Below are 13,706 nucleotides of genomic sequence, written 5' to 3' on the forward strand. Positions count from 1 at the left end.
GGGTGCAGCCATGGGGACGTGGTCTGTGTCATGCCAGGGCATTATTCTTCTAGGCAGAGGGGTCCAAAACAGCCTTTATGCCAAGTCATGAAACTCAGAGCCACACGCCCTTATTGGTGTGGGATGTGGAAATCAGAGCTTAAAGACCGTGAGGTCTGACCTGGGAAGTGACTGTTTGCAGTGTCTCTGAGCCGTCTGCTGTGGGGCCTGCTGTCTGCAGCCCCAGCAGTACCCCGTGTGCCTGTTGGTTTGGCGGCACTGGAGGACTCTCTCTTCTCTGTCCCATCTCTGAGTGTGTCGCTCCGGCAGGCAATGTTCTGTGAGCCGACTGTGTCGTGTGGAGTGTAGATAATATATTCGCTTCCCTCGTGGGACTTCTCTGTGATATTTATAGCTGCAGAATACTTTGCAGTCATTTTTATTAATAGTTACCAGATGTGTCATAAGGATTAATGAACTTATGATCTGAAATGTTTGAGCTCCTGAAATAGAGGCGATGCCTGCACAGAGGCGTAAAGAGCATTAAAATGCAAACAACAAGCATTTAGCTCTTATGTGTGAAGGGGAAATGGCGTGGTTAAGATTCCATACTCTGCAGACTTACCTGATGCCCTTAAAGAGGTTGCTGGACACATCAGAGGCCATCGCCAAACATGGACGGTCCAGTGCTGCCAGCCGCACGTGTGAGATACCGCCTTCTCCTCCCTCGCCCTCGCCCTGGGCGTTGTCTTGAACAAGTTGCCAACACAACCAGTTGTTTTGAGTGTTAATTGCCTTCTGTCTCTGAACTGCCATTTCTGTTTCCTTTTCCTCTTACTGTCCAACTGCAGGTCTGAGTAGCCCTCCGTGGGGCCACTGAACCTGCCTCTTCATGGATCTCTGTGTCCAGTGTCTCCTTCCTCAGGGCTGACCTCTGAAGCACAGTCTCACTGCCCTTTCATTTCGTGGCCTGTGGTGGCTCTCTGCTGCCCAAGAGATTCACCAGAGAGCGCACAGGCCTCCTGCCCTCTGTCCAGTGCTGGTCATTCTGGGAAGGCCTTTCCTCCCCAAGACCTGAAGGAAGGAGAGCTTTTCCAAGGTTGAGCTGAGTCCACAGAACGTCTCACAAACTGGGCCTCTTCTGCCCCCTGCCTGTCATGCTGCTCAGGCCGGCAGTCTGCGCCCCCCACCCCTGCAGGTGTTCAGGACACATCCAGTTATGATTCGTCCTTTGGACCCTTCTGCTTTCGACATTTCCACTCACAGGTTCTTTGCATCCCTGCTGCCTGCGTGCACACGCCCCGCCAAGGCTGGACAGTGCAGGCCTGGCTGGGCTCCTTGCTGCTGGTGGCACTGTGCAAGGCCCTGTGCATTCAAGCCCTGGAGATCTGTGTCGAGCGTCGGAACCAGTGTCACGTCCAGTCTGGTCCTTGAATTCATTTCAACAGATATTAGTTACCTCCTGGATTGTATAGTCACCCTGAGTCATAAGGAAGAGTGTAGACTGTGTTTCAAAGCTCTGTTCTAAAGGGGAAGGAGTGTCATTTTAGGAAGAGTTCCATCCTAGGTTGTCACCATTTCACCTTTAGTAGGGTTTCTATATTTTTATGCTTTAAGGTTTAAGCTTCACCTGGGTGGAAATGATCAACCACAGTTTTTTATCTATTTTAAGTCAGATCTAACTAAAGAATCTTAAGTGTTTTAGAGTTAGAGCATAAGAAACTTTACTTTGCCTTTACTAAGAAGTATGTACTGAATATTTACCTTCCAGTTTGCAGGGGACCTCAGATACTTGTGGGGAAAAAACTAGAAACAGAGCCAGCAGCCCCCACTCTAGGACTGTGGCTGGAGGGCAAGGTGCGTGCTGGACGCTTTCTGGTCCGTCAGGGAGTCCACGTGGGCAGGTGGCAGGGCGGGAGGGAGAGGAACAGAGTGTGGGGAGACGGGTGGGGTCACCAGCCAGACCCCGGAATGGTTGGGAAATGGAGGCAGCTGCAGTGGCCTTGCTGCCAGGTACCCTGCCCCTCCACCTTTCTGAAACACGCCTCTGAGCCCCTCTCCTGCCCCAGTGTCTGCTGGGTAGAGTGTGTGTGCTTATCGTGTCCTTCCACCCTCGAGCTGCGTCTCTGTGGTCTCCCGGATCCCCTCTCTTCTGTGCCCTCCCTCAAACCCTTTAGCAGAATCAGTTCCCAGTACCCCTGCTCGTCCACGACTGCCCGTGACAGGGGGCACCCTTTGCCATGTGTGGCTGTGTTGTGGCTGTGTTCGTGGGTTAACACCTGCTGAGTGGACCGTCTTGGTCCAGGAAGGCTCTTCTCCCTTCAGGCAAGTTTCAGCTTAGGCAGAGGGAAGTCGGGCATTGCTTAGGCCATGGGCCTGTAGTCAGTCCCGACCCTGTGGGTGCCTCAGGGCCCCGGGACACACAGGAGCCAGAGCACCTGGACGGCTTAGGGAAGAACAGGAAGGCTTACAGGTGGACTCTGTAGGGGAGCGGGACCTGCACCCACCCTGCCAGGACGGCCCCTCTTTAGGGCTTAGCATGCAGAGCTGGCTCCGTCCAGCACCTTGGAGCACCTTGGAGCACCTTGGGGGGCCTGGGAGGAAGCAGAGGCTGGTGAGCAGCTAAGGCAGGAGTGGTGGAGCCTGGTTTCTTCAAGTTGATGATTCTTCAAATCATCAGCTCCTTTCCTCGTGGTCCCCCTGCGTTTTAAACCCAGCAGGTACAAAGTGACCGTTCGTTTCCATTTCTTCCTCCTGGCTTCCTTCTCCTTATCCTGGCTCTTGTTATTTTTTGATCTTCGTTCTGTATGTCCTTGGATCATGTGTCCATGGTGACCACGTCCTTTCTTGTGTGTTGCTTGTGTCCGTTAGTTCAGACTCTCGCCTCACACCTGCTCTGCTGGGGACCCTGGTTACCGATCTTCTCTTTGGACTTTAAATGCTTCTCTGGTCAGTTTGCATTTCACTGCCAGATTAGCCTGACATTCAGTGTCTTCTGCTTGCTTTGCTCAGGAATCGGGTGACCGCCTTCTGTCACCTAGGTAGGTTAGTTTCAGGCACCTAAGGCCTCCTGTAGTCACCCCTGCTCTCTCTGCTCCAGAGAGACTGGCTTCCTTCTCCTGCTTTCTTGACGCCTGTGTCCATGAGTTCTCCCTGGCCATCCCGTGTGGGGCAGCTTCCAGCTCCTGCCCGCAGTCTTTCTGGGTCTTTCCTGACCCAGTTACTTCTCCATGCAAAGTCTCACGCCACGTGTCTGCCCAGCACAGTCCTTGGTCGTGCTGTGTCTGCTGGGGCGCTCAAGCCTGTGTGCTGGCTGGCGGCCCTCGCTGGCTTAGTTGCTTCCTCTGTGGCCGGGAGCCCTGGCACCATGCACCTGGCTGGCCAGGTGCGTGAAGTTCCCAAGGGTTGTGAAGGTTCTCCCAGGGGCCCTCTGATGGCGTTCCGCTGTCCAGGGAAGACTTGCGCCAGTGGTCCCCCTGGTCCAGCCCCCTCACAGCATGCTTGTCTCCTCAGCCGGCGCCTCGGATCCTGGTGCAGCCAGCCTTCGCCGATGCCCGGGTGACCAGGACAGAGGAGGTGAGTGGCTCGGGGCTGGGGCTGCCCCAGCTGCTGTGGGCGGCCCCGACACTAGCACTGTTTGATGCACACCTGCCCTTTGTTCCTCTCGTTCCTGTTTTGATAGTGAACCCCAGTGCAGGTCACTGCTTCTCCCTCCGTGGCCCCTTCTGTTTCCACCCTGCTAATCGTGTGGCTGCTGGTGTCGTCTGTGCTGCAGTAGCCCACTGCTAGGCGGAGGGGCTTCTGTAAACAGAACAGTCTCCTTCTTCTCAGTGTTTGCTTAATTCTTGGTTTTACATTCCGTTCTGACTCAGGGTAGCAGCGTGCAGACGCTGATGCTAAGCCGGAGGAAGCAGTCTCCCGGTCTCCCACAGGCCAACAGCACTTGGGATCTGAGAGCCGAGAAGCTGCTTCCCCCACGTGCCGCCGTTCTCTTAGGAAATGCTCCATCTTCGTGGGGAAATTTTATTTATTAGAACAACAGCAGAAAAGGCCCCGTAATTCGGGAGGTGCTTCACACCTCCCGCACCCCTCACGCTCGAGGCCCTCTCACTGCGCTGCTTGGGGGTGTCATGACTCCCCGGGACGTGCCGAGTGGCCTCTCCCTGAGACTGCAGCGGTCATTCTGCCGAGCCAGGGGCTGCCCAGCCCGTGGAGGGAGAGCAGGGCCTCGTGGTGAGGACAGCCACCCACCCAGCTCCCACAGAGCCTCTGGCGGCTCTTTCAGCTCGGCCTTCACAGAAGTTTCTGGAAATGCCTCTCTTAATGGTCAAGGTAAAATCAAGAGATGGCAGCTGGGTTTCAAGTCACCCACCCACCGGGTCCAGTGGAGAAGTGCTGTGGGCCGGGGGCCGGGGGCCGGGGGGCTGGGGCGCAGTGGGCCACCTCTGCCCTCTCCGGTCTCTTGTTGTCACTTCACCTCCAGCTCCTTTCCCTTGTCGGGGCCTGGATGACCCTTCAGCCTTGCTGGCCACGGGGTAGAGTGAACGTGCTACATTCCTGCCTGTCCTTCCTCAGTGATGCCCGTGGCACCGTTGAGGTGACACCTGCAAACTATGGCAGCATCTCTGGACCAGCCTGGACCACCCCAGGCCCCCCGCTGGCCCTGAGCAGCCAGGGGTGGAGCTGTGGGGACAGACTCGGTGGCTGTTGAGGCTCTGCCCTCCTCTAGTCTGCGTATTCTTCCCCACTTGGTCAGTTATATTAAACCTAAAATACAGAAGAATAAATAAAACATGTACAAGTTGCAAAAGAAAAATGATTGAAGGATTGCCTAATCTCTTAGAGTATTTATGACGGTGACAGTTATTGATCTATTGGATTGAGTAAATTTTGCAGCCCAGAGATCCATCACAAAAATGGGCTGTTAATCTCAGGAGGTGCCGTTAATTTCATCCCCTGAAAGTGTGCCTTGTGGGGAGAGAAGGCCCCTGGAAACAGGAATATAAATGACAATCCACGGGAAAATGCGTGATTTATCAAATTGCTGAGTTAAGCCAAGTAACTGTAAGAGACTTATAGATCTCAGCCGTTTCCCAGTTCAAATAAATCCTGTGTTTCAAATGGGGAATGACCATTCCTGTAATATAAATAATTTTCCATAAATATTGGAAAACATATTTCTTTTTCCGAACAGCATCCCACCCCACCCAGCTCGCCCCATCCGCCTTCTCCCCGCACCGCCGTTCCTGCCAGGGCTTCAGTCACAGACGCAGGCCCCTCGCAGAGCTCGGAAACTGGGGTTTGGACGAGTGGTGGCTGTGGTCCTCCCCCGTGAGACCTGGCTCTGTGTGTGTCCTCTGCTGGGGACTCCGGGAGCCATGTGAAGAGAAGAGGCTGGCCCAGCCACCAGCAGCTCTGTCCTCCAGTGGCTCCTCTGGTCTTTGTTCCAGGATTAGAGGTCCCTGAGCCCCGACTGGCCCTGGCTTCCACAGCAGCCAGAAAAACAGCTTCTAAAAGAAAGGGCAGGCCGCAGGCCGACTCTGTCCCCCTCGTCCCCCTTGACCCCCTCGACCCCAACTAGGGTCAGCCCCTCCTGGTGCCGCACTGCTGAGCACTTTCAGACCCTCCAATGAGGTCATCACTTGGACTTTGCTGGGAAAGTGCTCTCTGGCCTCTTCAGTGCTTCTCCTGTCGCCTCGAGAGGCTGGTGGTGGGAGGGTCTGTTTCCACAGTGTCCGGGTTGCCACTGAGTGTGGGAGGCCACAGAGGCCGTGACGGGGCAGCAGGGTTTTAGTGTGCTACTCTTTGAGGCCAGGGGCTTTGCCTCCTGCCCTGCCTCTGGGTGGCAGGGATGGGCGTCTGTGTTTACATAAGGGTGCAAGGGACGGGCCTTTGCCATGTTGCTCAGTGCTCTCCCCAGCATCAGTGCTGTGCACACCTGGAGTAGTTGTGTGCAAGACCAGGGTTAGACTCAGGCTGCACTGTGGCCAGGGCTGTCCTGCCCAGAGCCAGGCCTGTTCCCTGGGGGGCCGCTCCCTTGGCTTGTGTTGGGCAGGTGCCACCTGCAGTTCTCAGTGGTGCTTCCCTCCTGCTGCAGGCCCGGCATGGCAGCCTCGGGCCTGGTGTGGCCTCTGAAACTGCGGCGCAGACGGCAGCCCTTGGGGCGAAGAGCTCCGAGAAACCAGCCAAAGTGCCTTCCCCACCGCCCGCCGCTGTGGTCACCCAGGTCCCGGAAGGGCAGGACGGCCCCCCCAGCCCCCTGAGTGAGGCCTCCAGCGGCTACTTCTCTCACAGTGTCTCCACTGCCACCCTGTCCGATGCACTCTGCCTGGGCCTGGATGTTGCTGTCCCTGCTGGCCAGACGCCTGGCTCCCCACCAGCCCCCAGCCAGGCTGCCCCGGAGGCTGGGCTGGCCTTTCCCTCCTGTGCGCAGAGCCACCCACCTGGACCTGAGGAGCCTGCTGCCCAGCCTCCTCCGCCTGCCCCCAGCAGGGACCCTGAGGCCTCCAGGGCCCTGTTGCTCCCTGACCCCCCACCGTTGGCACCTGTGTCCCCGTTCAGAATCCAGAAGGTGCGGACCTCGGAGCTGAAGTCGTTCACATGCATGCTGGGCGGTGGCTCTGGGATCCAGGAGGACCTGCTTGCCACAGTAGGGTCTGATGACACTGGGGGGCAGGCCCTGGGGACACCAGAAGTGGCCTCTGATTCTGAGGATACCAGTGAAGTCCCCGAGTGGCTCAAAGAGGGGGAGTACGTTGCTGTGGGCACCAGCAAGACGGGCATCGTGAGGTACGTCGGGCCTGCTGACTTCCAGGAGGGGACATGGATTGGTGTGGAGCTGGACCTTCCGTCAGGTAAGTGGTCCCTGGAGGGTGGCCGGTGGGGACAGGGAGGCAGCTCCACATTAGGTGGCACTGCGGGGGTGCTGGGTTCCCGGGCACAACCTGGCTGAGTCTCCCAGCTGTGGCTTCTCAAAACCAGGAATCTTCAGTAGATGAGTTAGTTTTCTTGTTTAACTTTGAACTTTCTAAGAAACCCAAGTTTGTCACTGAAAGCTACTATAAGTTCAGTAACGGTTTAAATGCTTTTTTTTGTTTGAGACAGGGTCTCAGGTGTTGCCCAGGTGTCCTCAGATGACCCTCTATCTCAGCCTCTGAGTAGCAGAGACTAGGGTGCATGCCACTGCACCCAGCACTTTTTTTTTTTTTTTTTAAGTTTCAGAGGCGCCTGCTTTTGAAATAGAAGGGCAGCTTGGGCTCAGGGCGCAGGCCCCTGCCCTCATTGGTTCCTGGGTTCTCTTGGCTATTCCTTGGACTTCCTGGCCTCAGTCCGCAGGTTGGGAGCTCTGGATGAGGTGACGAGGGGACCTGTGATCTGCTGCAGCCTCTTGGATCATGTGATTGAGTGTCAGATCTTAGAAGTAATGACAAGAACAGGGGCAAGACTTGAAGGTATATTTGACCTTCAAAAGTTTTTTCAGTATTATTTTTTTTAACTTTTTTACTTTTTATAGTTGTAGATGGACAGATGCCTTTGTTTATTTTTATGTGGTGCTGAGGATCGAACCCAGTGCCTCACACATGCTAGGCAAGTGCTCTGCCACTGAGCTACAGCCCTCAGTATTGTTTTAAAACAGCTTTATTGGGAAGCAATTCATATATTATAAGCTCTACCCATTTAAAGTGTACACGTGCTGAGCACGGTGGCATACACCTGTAATCTCAACAGCTCGAGAGGCTGAGGCAGGAGGATCACGAGTTCAAAGTCAGCCTCAGCAAAAGCGAGGTGCTAAGCAACTCAGTGAGACCCTGTCTCTAAAATACAAAATCAGGCTGGGGATGTGGCTCAGTGGTCAAGTACCCCTGAGTTCAATCCCCAGTACAAAAAACAACAAAATAAGGATTAAAAGGGTATTAGCAAATAATTCATCTACGACTAGTAACACATACTGTATTCAAGTTGCTAGATTCCAGACATACCTTGGTGAACAGAACAAAGCCCCTGATATAACTAGACTTGTATTTTTTAAAAGATTTTATTTATTTTGTTCCAGGGATTAAACTTGGGGCACTTTCACCTCGGCCTTTTGTATTTCTTATTTTGAGTAAGGGTCTAAGTTGCTGTAGGTCACCTGGCCTCGAACTTATGATCCTTCTGCCTCAGCCTCCTGAGTTGGTGGGCTTGCAACTCAGGAGGGGATTCAGAGGGGATAAAATTACCAAGTAAACAAAAAATTTGACAGTAATAAATGCTATGAAGAAAATAAAATGTACTAAGGGGTGAGGAGGGTGGGTGTATAGGGTACTTTATACTAAGCAGGAAAACCAAATGGATGAACAGAGGAGAAAGGTGGGAAGGTGGCCTTCGGTCAGGCAGGGCAGTTGTAGCCAAGGGCCCAAGTATGTGAACCTCAAGGCAGGGCCAGGCTCCAAGGCCGGCCACTGACACCATGGATTCTGTGTCCCTGCTTTGGAGGGTGTGAACAGAGTGTGGCTTGGAGAGAGGATGTGGAGCAGCCGGGCAGGGAGGTTGTGGCCATCCCAGGCGGAGAGGGCCCCCTGTCAGGGCAGGTGGGACCACAGCCAGAGGGCTGGGTGGCCCTCAGAAGAGACAGGGATGACCGCTCAGGTGTGACAACAGGCTAGATAAGGGGTCACTGGCCGAGTTGCAAGGACTCTGCTTTGAACGCACATGTTAGTTGCAGGCCAGGCCTGGGCGGCCTCCTGAGAGGCCCAGGGCCTGGCAGGTGGGCAGGCAGGCAAACCAGCTCCAGCACTGGAGAGTGGAAATGATGTGGAAGAGCTGGGGAAAGAAGTATCGAGGAGTTGTCCCCAAGCAGACTGTGCTGGCCAAGCCAGCTGCTGCGGTCGCCAGGAAGGCCGCTGCTGGTCCTGCTGCAGGGTTCTCACTCCTCCCGCCCCACCCCGCCCTGCACCTCCTCTTAGACGTGTTTTGTTGGCCCTCAAAAGGAAACCTTTGTCCCCCTTGTCCCTTCTGGGCACATGAGGCGTGGCGTCTGTGGGTCCCACCCTGTGGATTCAGGGCTGAGTCTTCCCAGTGCCGTTGGCCACAGTCGGCTCTGCTCACTCAGTGCAGTGACCTGTGCCCCTGGAGTGGCCGAGCCCGCTCTGCTGTGGCAGGCGCTGCGCCTGGGCCTCCCCACGTCCTCTGCAGGGCTTGTCGCCCGAGGTCGCGGGGCTGAGGGATGCCAGTTCTGGAGACCACTGCTCGCTGCCCGGGCAATGGTCACCCCATGCCCTGGTTCCTGCTGGACCAAGCAGGGCCTGAGCGGTTGGAACCAGGCTCAAAGGCAATCTGGGGTACACAGCAAGGGAGTGACAGGGCGCCCCTTTTTGATGCCACCTTTTCCTCTCCCTGGCAGGAAAGAATGACGGCTCCATCGGTGGGAAGCAGTACTTCAAGTGCAAGCCGGGCTACGGGCTGCTGGTGAGGCCCGGGCGCGTGCGCAGGGCTGCGGGGGCGGGGCGCAGGCGCAGCTCGGGGCTCCGGCCGCAGGGCGCCCCCGAGGCCCGCCGGAGCGCCACCCTCTCGGGCTCCGCCAGCAACCTGGCCTCGCTGACGGCCGCTCTGGCCAAGGCCGACAGGGGCCACAAGAACCCCGAGAACCGGAAGTCCTGGGCCAGCTGAGCCACTGCCTCCCCAGGCAGACACCCAGGGAGCCTGCCGAGCCCCCCTGTGACGCCTGGGGACCTTCCCAAGCAGGCTGAGGGATGCCCTTTGCACGACACAGGGCCGGTGACTGCCCGTTCCCTGTCCTCCCGGCCCTGGAAGCTGGGCTTCTCCCTGTCCTCGGTGGCCGAGGAGGCCCCCAGCTGTGCCTCCCGGTGGGGGGTGGGAAGTGCGGGCCGGAGCCGGTGGTGGGACCACCGTGGGGGCCCGGGCACTCCGCCTGCCTGGGGGCACCCAGCAGGTCTTCCCCTCTCTTCTGGCACCCTGACGCCTTAATTTAAGGAGTGACTTTCCCAGCACCTGCGGGGCTCCCGCCTCCGGCCGGCCGGTGGGCCTGGCTGTCCCTGTCCTGCCTCCCCGCAGGGGACAAGCCCCCCTCAGGGCCAGGGGCGCGGCAGAGGGCGTCCCGCAGGGTCTCTGGGAGCCCTGGCTTCTAGACCGGGCTGGAAGGTCTTCTGTTTGCCATTGATTCTCCTAACCGGATGCTTGGGATGTATTTATTTATATTTATTTTTAAAATCTGAAATCACTGCGAGCTCAATCGCCCTCTGCCTGGGCTGGTGCTGGGCCTTCCTGAGTGCCCTGGCCTTTCTGGTCCTCAGACCCGGCCTCCTGCCTGGGCAGCGCTTCCTGGGGGAGGTGTGTGTGTGTGTGTGTGTGTGTGTGTGTGTGTGTGTGTGTGTGTGGCCTGCACACACGTGTTTGTTGGTGGCCTTTGTCCACGATGAGAGGGGACAGGGAGGAGCACAGAGGGGCACCCCCCTCGCTGGTGCGCAGTGGCATTTTAACTTCCTCCACCTGGTGGGCAGGCGGCCTGGGGAGGGAGCGGCTGGTTGCCCTCCCAGGCTCCCAGAGCAGCCACAGGCAGGCCCAGCCACAGCCTCCCCAGGGGTGGCTCCCCTCCCTGCCAGATGGGAGGCTTCTCATCCTGGGGCCTTTCTTATCAGCTGTGTTGAGGGGTGGGGGTGTGTGTGTGTGTGCGCGCGCACACACGCGCCTGTGCACAAAACTGGGCCAGGCCTGGTCCCGGTGGGTGGAGGACACCCCCAGACTGTCTTGTCTCCAGCAGCCCCAACTTGCCCACCGACCCCAGCTCAGGACAGCACCTCTGGGCTGGAGTTTGCACTGGGCACTCCTGGCAGCTGGGTCTGGTTCTTGGAAAAACCATCGCGGAAGTTTTTGGTGAGAAATCTGGTTCTAAAGAGGTTTGAAGCCCCTTATGAGAAGCAGTGCTAGACCTTATCTCCAGATGGGGCCACCAAGCCCGAGCTGGTCCCCCTGCATTCTCTGCCAGCATGGGCAGCACATGGTGCCAGAGGCCAGGACAATTAACCCAGGGCACTCTGACCACCAGGGGACGGCCAGGAACAGGCTCAGGCCGGAGCAGTCCCTCGGGCAGGGTCAGCGTCCAGCCTGTGTCTGCACAGGCCCATCCTGGGGCTGGCATCTTCATGATCCCCCCCTTGTGAGCGGGCATTGTGAGGGGTCAGAGCTGGCCAAGGCCCTGCCAAGGGGATCCGGTCTGCCCCTTCCTGGGACAGCATGACTGGAGGGAGCCTCCATCCTGAGGCAGGCATTGACCAGCAGCCTTCCCTTCCTGTTTTGGGGACAATGTGGGCTGTGGATTCTGCCTGGCTTTTCTCCTTTCCCTCCTGCGCAGCATGGCTCTTCTGGAGTCTGGTTCAGTTGGAGTCAGTGTCCCCTGTGTGGCTGTTGGGCAGGGACCAGCCCCTCCCTCGGGCAGGCCAAGCCCCCGGAGCCCCAGGAGAAAAAGCTGGAGGTGGGAGTCGGGCAGGGCCTGCTGGAGCCATGGTCATAGGCCCGGGAGGGGAACTTGGTACTGCTCTTCATCATTCTGGGCCTTTAAAGTGGAGGAGGATAAAAAGGGATCATCGACTTGAAGAGCTTGTGAGCAGGAGCGCAGGAGCCGGGAGGCTTGACCAACGTGGCTCAGGCCCCTCGTCCTTGTCCTGCAGAGTGTGGGACACCTTCTCTCACCCAGGCCTCTTTTCCCATCTCCCAGGGGCATTCCCTACCTGGTGCAGCGAGCTCAGCCTCCTTTCCAGCCTTGTTCACAGGCCTGGGCAGGCCTGCGGGGACAGGCGTGTGCTGGGGTGTGGAGATGTCTCTGCGCTCTTGGCTGGAGTTTTCTTCCAGCTTAGGGTCTTGTGCTCGGGGTCTCGTGAGCCTGTGAGGAGTTGGTCCTATTGGTGTTGTGTCTGTGTCCATAGCTGAGGGGGCGCAGGGCGTGCCTGTGTTGCCCCTGCCCCGAGGGCAGGATGTGGCCTCTGGAAGGACAGCACAGCTGGAGGGGAGGCTGGTGGACAGCACCCCACTGGGCCTTGCCAGCAGCTTGCCCCTGGGTCCTTCCTGCACTGAACCTACTCATCCCCTAGGGCAGAGGGAGGCACTAGCTGCTCCCTGTGGGAGGCTCTCAGCACTTCTGCTACCCTCGGCTTCCTGGGCAGCCCTGTCTCCGAGCTGCGCAGGTGCTGGGTGAGGCCTGCTCAGGTTTAGTCTTTCCTCTTGCTCTTTGGCGTAAATTAACACTAACTTGTGGCTGGAGAAACAAGGGTGTGCAGTAGGGATGGTCACTGAAGTGCTGGGCAGTGGAGGGACAGGAAAGGTGTGTATCCGGGTTCCTGAGAAGGCCTAGAGTTGTCCATGTCCCCTTCACTCCTGGTCTTTTCTCTCCTGGGCTTAAGCATTGCCTATACATGAAGCAGGAGGTTCTGGGTTCGAGTTGTCCTTGCTTAGGCGCCCTGTCTGCGGAGGCTACAGGGTGTGGAGCGTATTTTGATGCTTCTGGTGCCATCAGCCCCATGCCCCAGGCACTGAGGTGGCGGGGCCATCTGTAGTGCCTTCCCTGGGGTGCACCCCCACAACAACTGTACCCAAAGCCTCTTTCTCTCTGTAAGGCCTGGTGCCCTGGTGAGCTGCACACGCTACTGGTGTTGGGAGAGTCTGAACAGCTTCTCTGTGTGGATTTTGTAAATATCTTGAATTCACACAGAGAAGTGATTTGATTTGGGGATTATAGTGATTTGGTACACATTAAATGGGAGTTAAAAAAAATCCAAAGACTGTAATGAATTGTAAAGATTTTAATGATTCCTCTGTGTGGTGAACTAAACGCCGTAACTCTGTACCATATATGCCTTCCCATCAAATGACCAGCAGCTTCTGAATAAAGCCAATGACTTCTTGCCTTGTCTGGGGTTGGTCTTGTTGCTTCCTCCCTTTTCTACACAGATGGGGGTTCATGCAGACTGTCCCCATCATGGCCCTGTTGTCACTGGTGATGGTGGTGGGCATCTCAAGATGGAAGCTAGAAGGGTGGGCCTGGCACACACCCCTCCTTAGCCTGTTCAGAAAACCAGTGTAGGCTGGTTTCTACAGCTGAAAGGTAGGCAGACCCTACACGTTTCTGCTTTAAGGGGTTTTGGGAAGGGAGGATGATGGCTGTGGCTGGCAGGGTCTGGGTCAAGTCCAGGTGGGCTGTGGGGCCTGACAGTTTTACTGGGCCCTACTGCCAGTGAGGTTGACCTCCTACCGCCATCTGCCCAGCTGTGTGCCCAGCACAGGTCTGGAGCACACCGAGGATGGCAGGTTGGCCTTTGAGCCGGGAGAGGTGGCTAGGCCCCTTGGCTCTGCCTGTGAAGTCCCACTCACGGCCCAGGACCGCCACCCTGTGCAGGTTTCCTCCCTGGCCGCTGCATCACTCGGCCTTCCCCTCATGGCCGACAGTCACGGCCTCCTTGCCAACGGAGGACTGTGGCCATCCGCCAGAACACAACTGAATGGGACTTGTTTGTATTCCTAAGTGCAGATGAGTTGTTGTCAAGAGATAAGCACTGCCAACTAGGGACAGAAATGCGGCAGCCACAGCAGCCCTGCTCTGAAAGCAGCAGGAATCTGAGTGGAATTTATCGAGGTCTGAGGGTAAATCCTAAGTTCTCAAGCGGCTGCTTTCTTGCAACTCAATGAGATGTCTTCTGTTTGCATCAGGCTCTGGGGTTTTATAGTTGCTCAGACCC

The 13,706-nt window shown here is 56.9% G+C and overlaps 1 protein-coding gene across 3 annotated transcripts in view; it reads left to right on the plus strand.

Annotated features, from left to right (window-relative positions):
- Nucleotides 1–12,883, plus strand: part of Kif13b (kinesin family member 13B) — a 157,974-nt gene extending 145,091 nt beyond the window's left edge. The window contains exons 38-40 of one of the 3 annotated variants that reach the window (XM_078030801.1): nucleotides 3,493–3,555; nucleotides 6,077–6,833; nucleotides 9,362–12,883. In XM_078030801.1, the coding sequence (XP_077886927.1) occupies nucleotides 3,493–3,555; nucleotides 6,077–6,833; nucleotides 9,362–9,627 (1,086 nt within the window). In that variant the 3' untranslated portion in view covers nucleotides 9,628–12,883. Of the gene's footprint in view, nucleotides 1–1,750; nucleotides 1,818–3,492; nucleotides 3,556–6,076; nucleotides 6,834–9,361 lie in introns of those variants that run through there. The other 2 variants (XM_078030802.1, XM_078030803.1) reach the window with 2 other exon arrangements.
- The last annotated feature ends 823 nt before the right edge of the window (nucleotides 12,884–13,706 follow it).

Source organism: Ictidomys tridecemlineatus, chromosome 14, assembly GCF_052094955.1.
Source record: "Ictidomys tridecemlineatus isolate mIctTri1 chromosome 14, mIctTri1.hap1, whole genome shotgun sequence".
Classification (NCBI taxonomy): Eukaryota; Metazoa; Chordata; class Mammalia; order Rodentia; family Sciuridae; genus Ictidomys; species Ictidomys tridecemlineatus.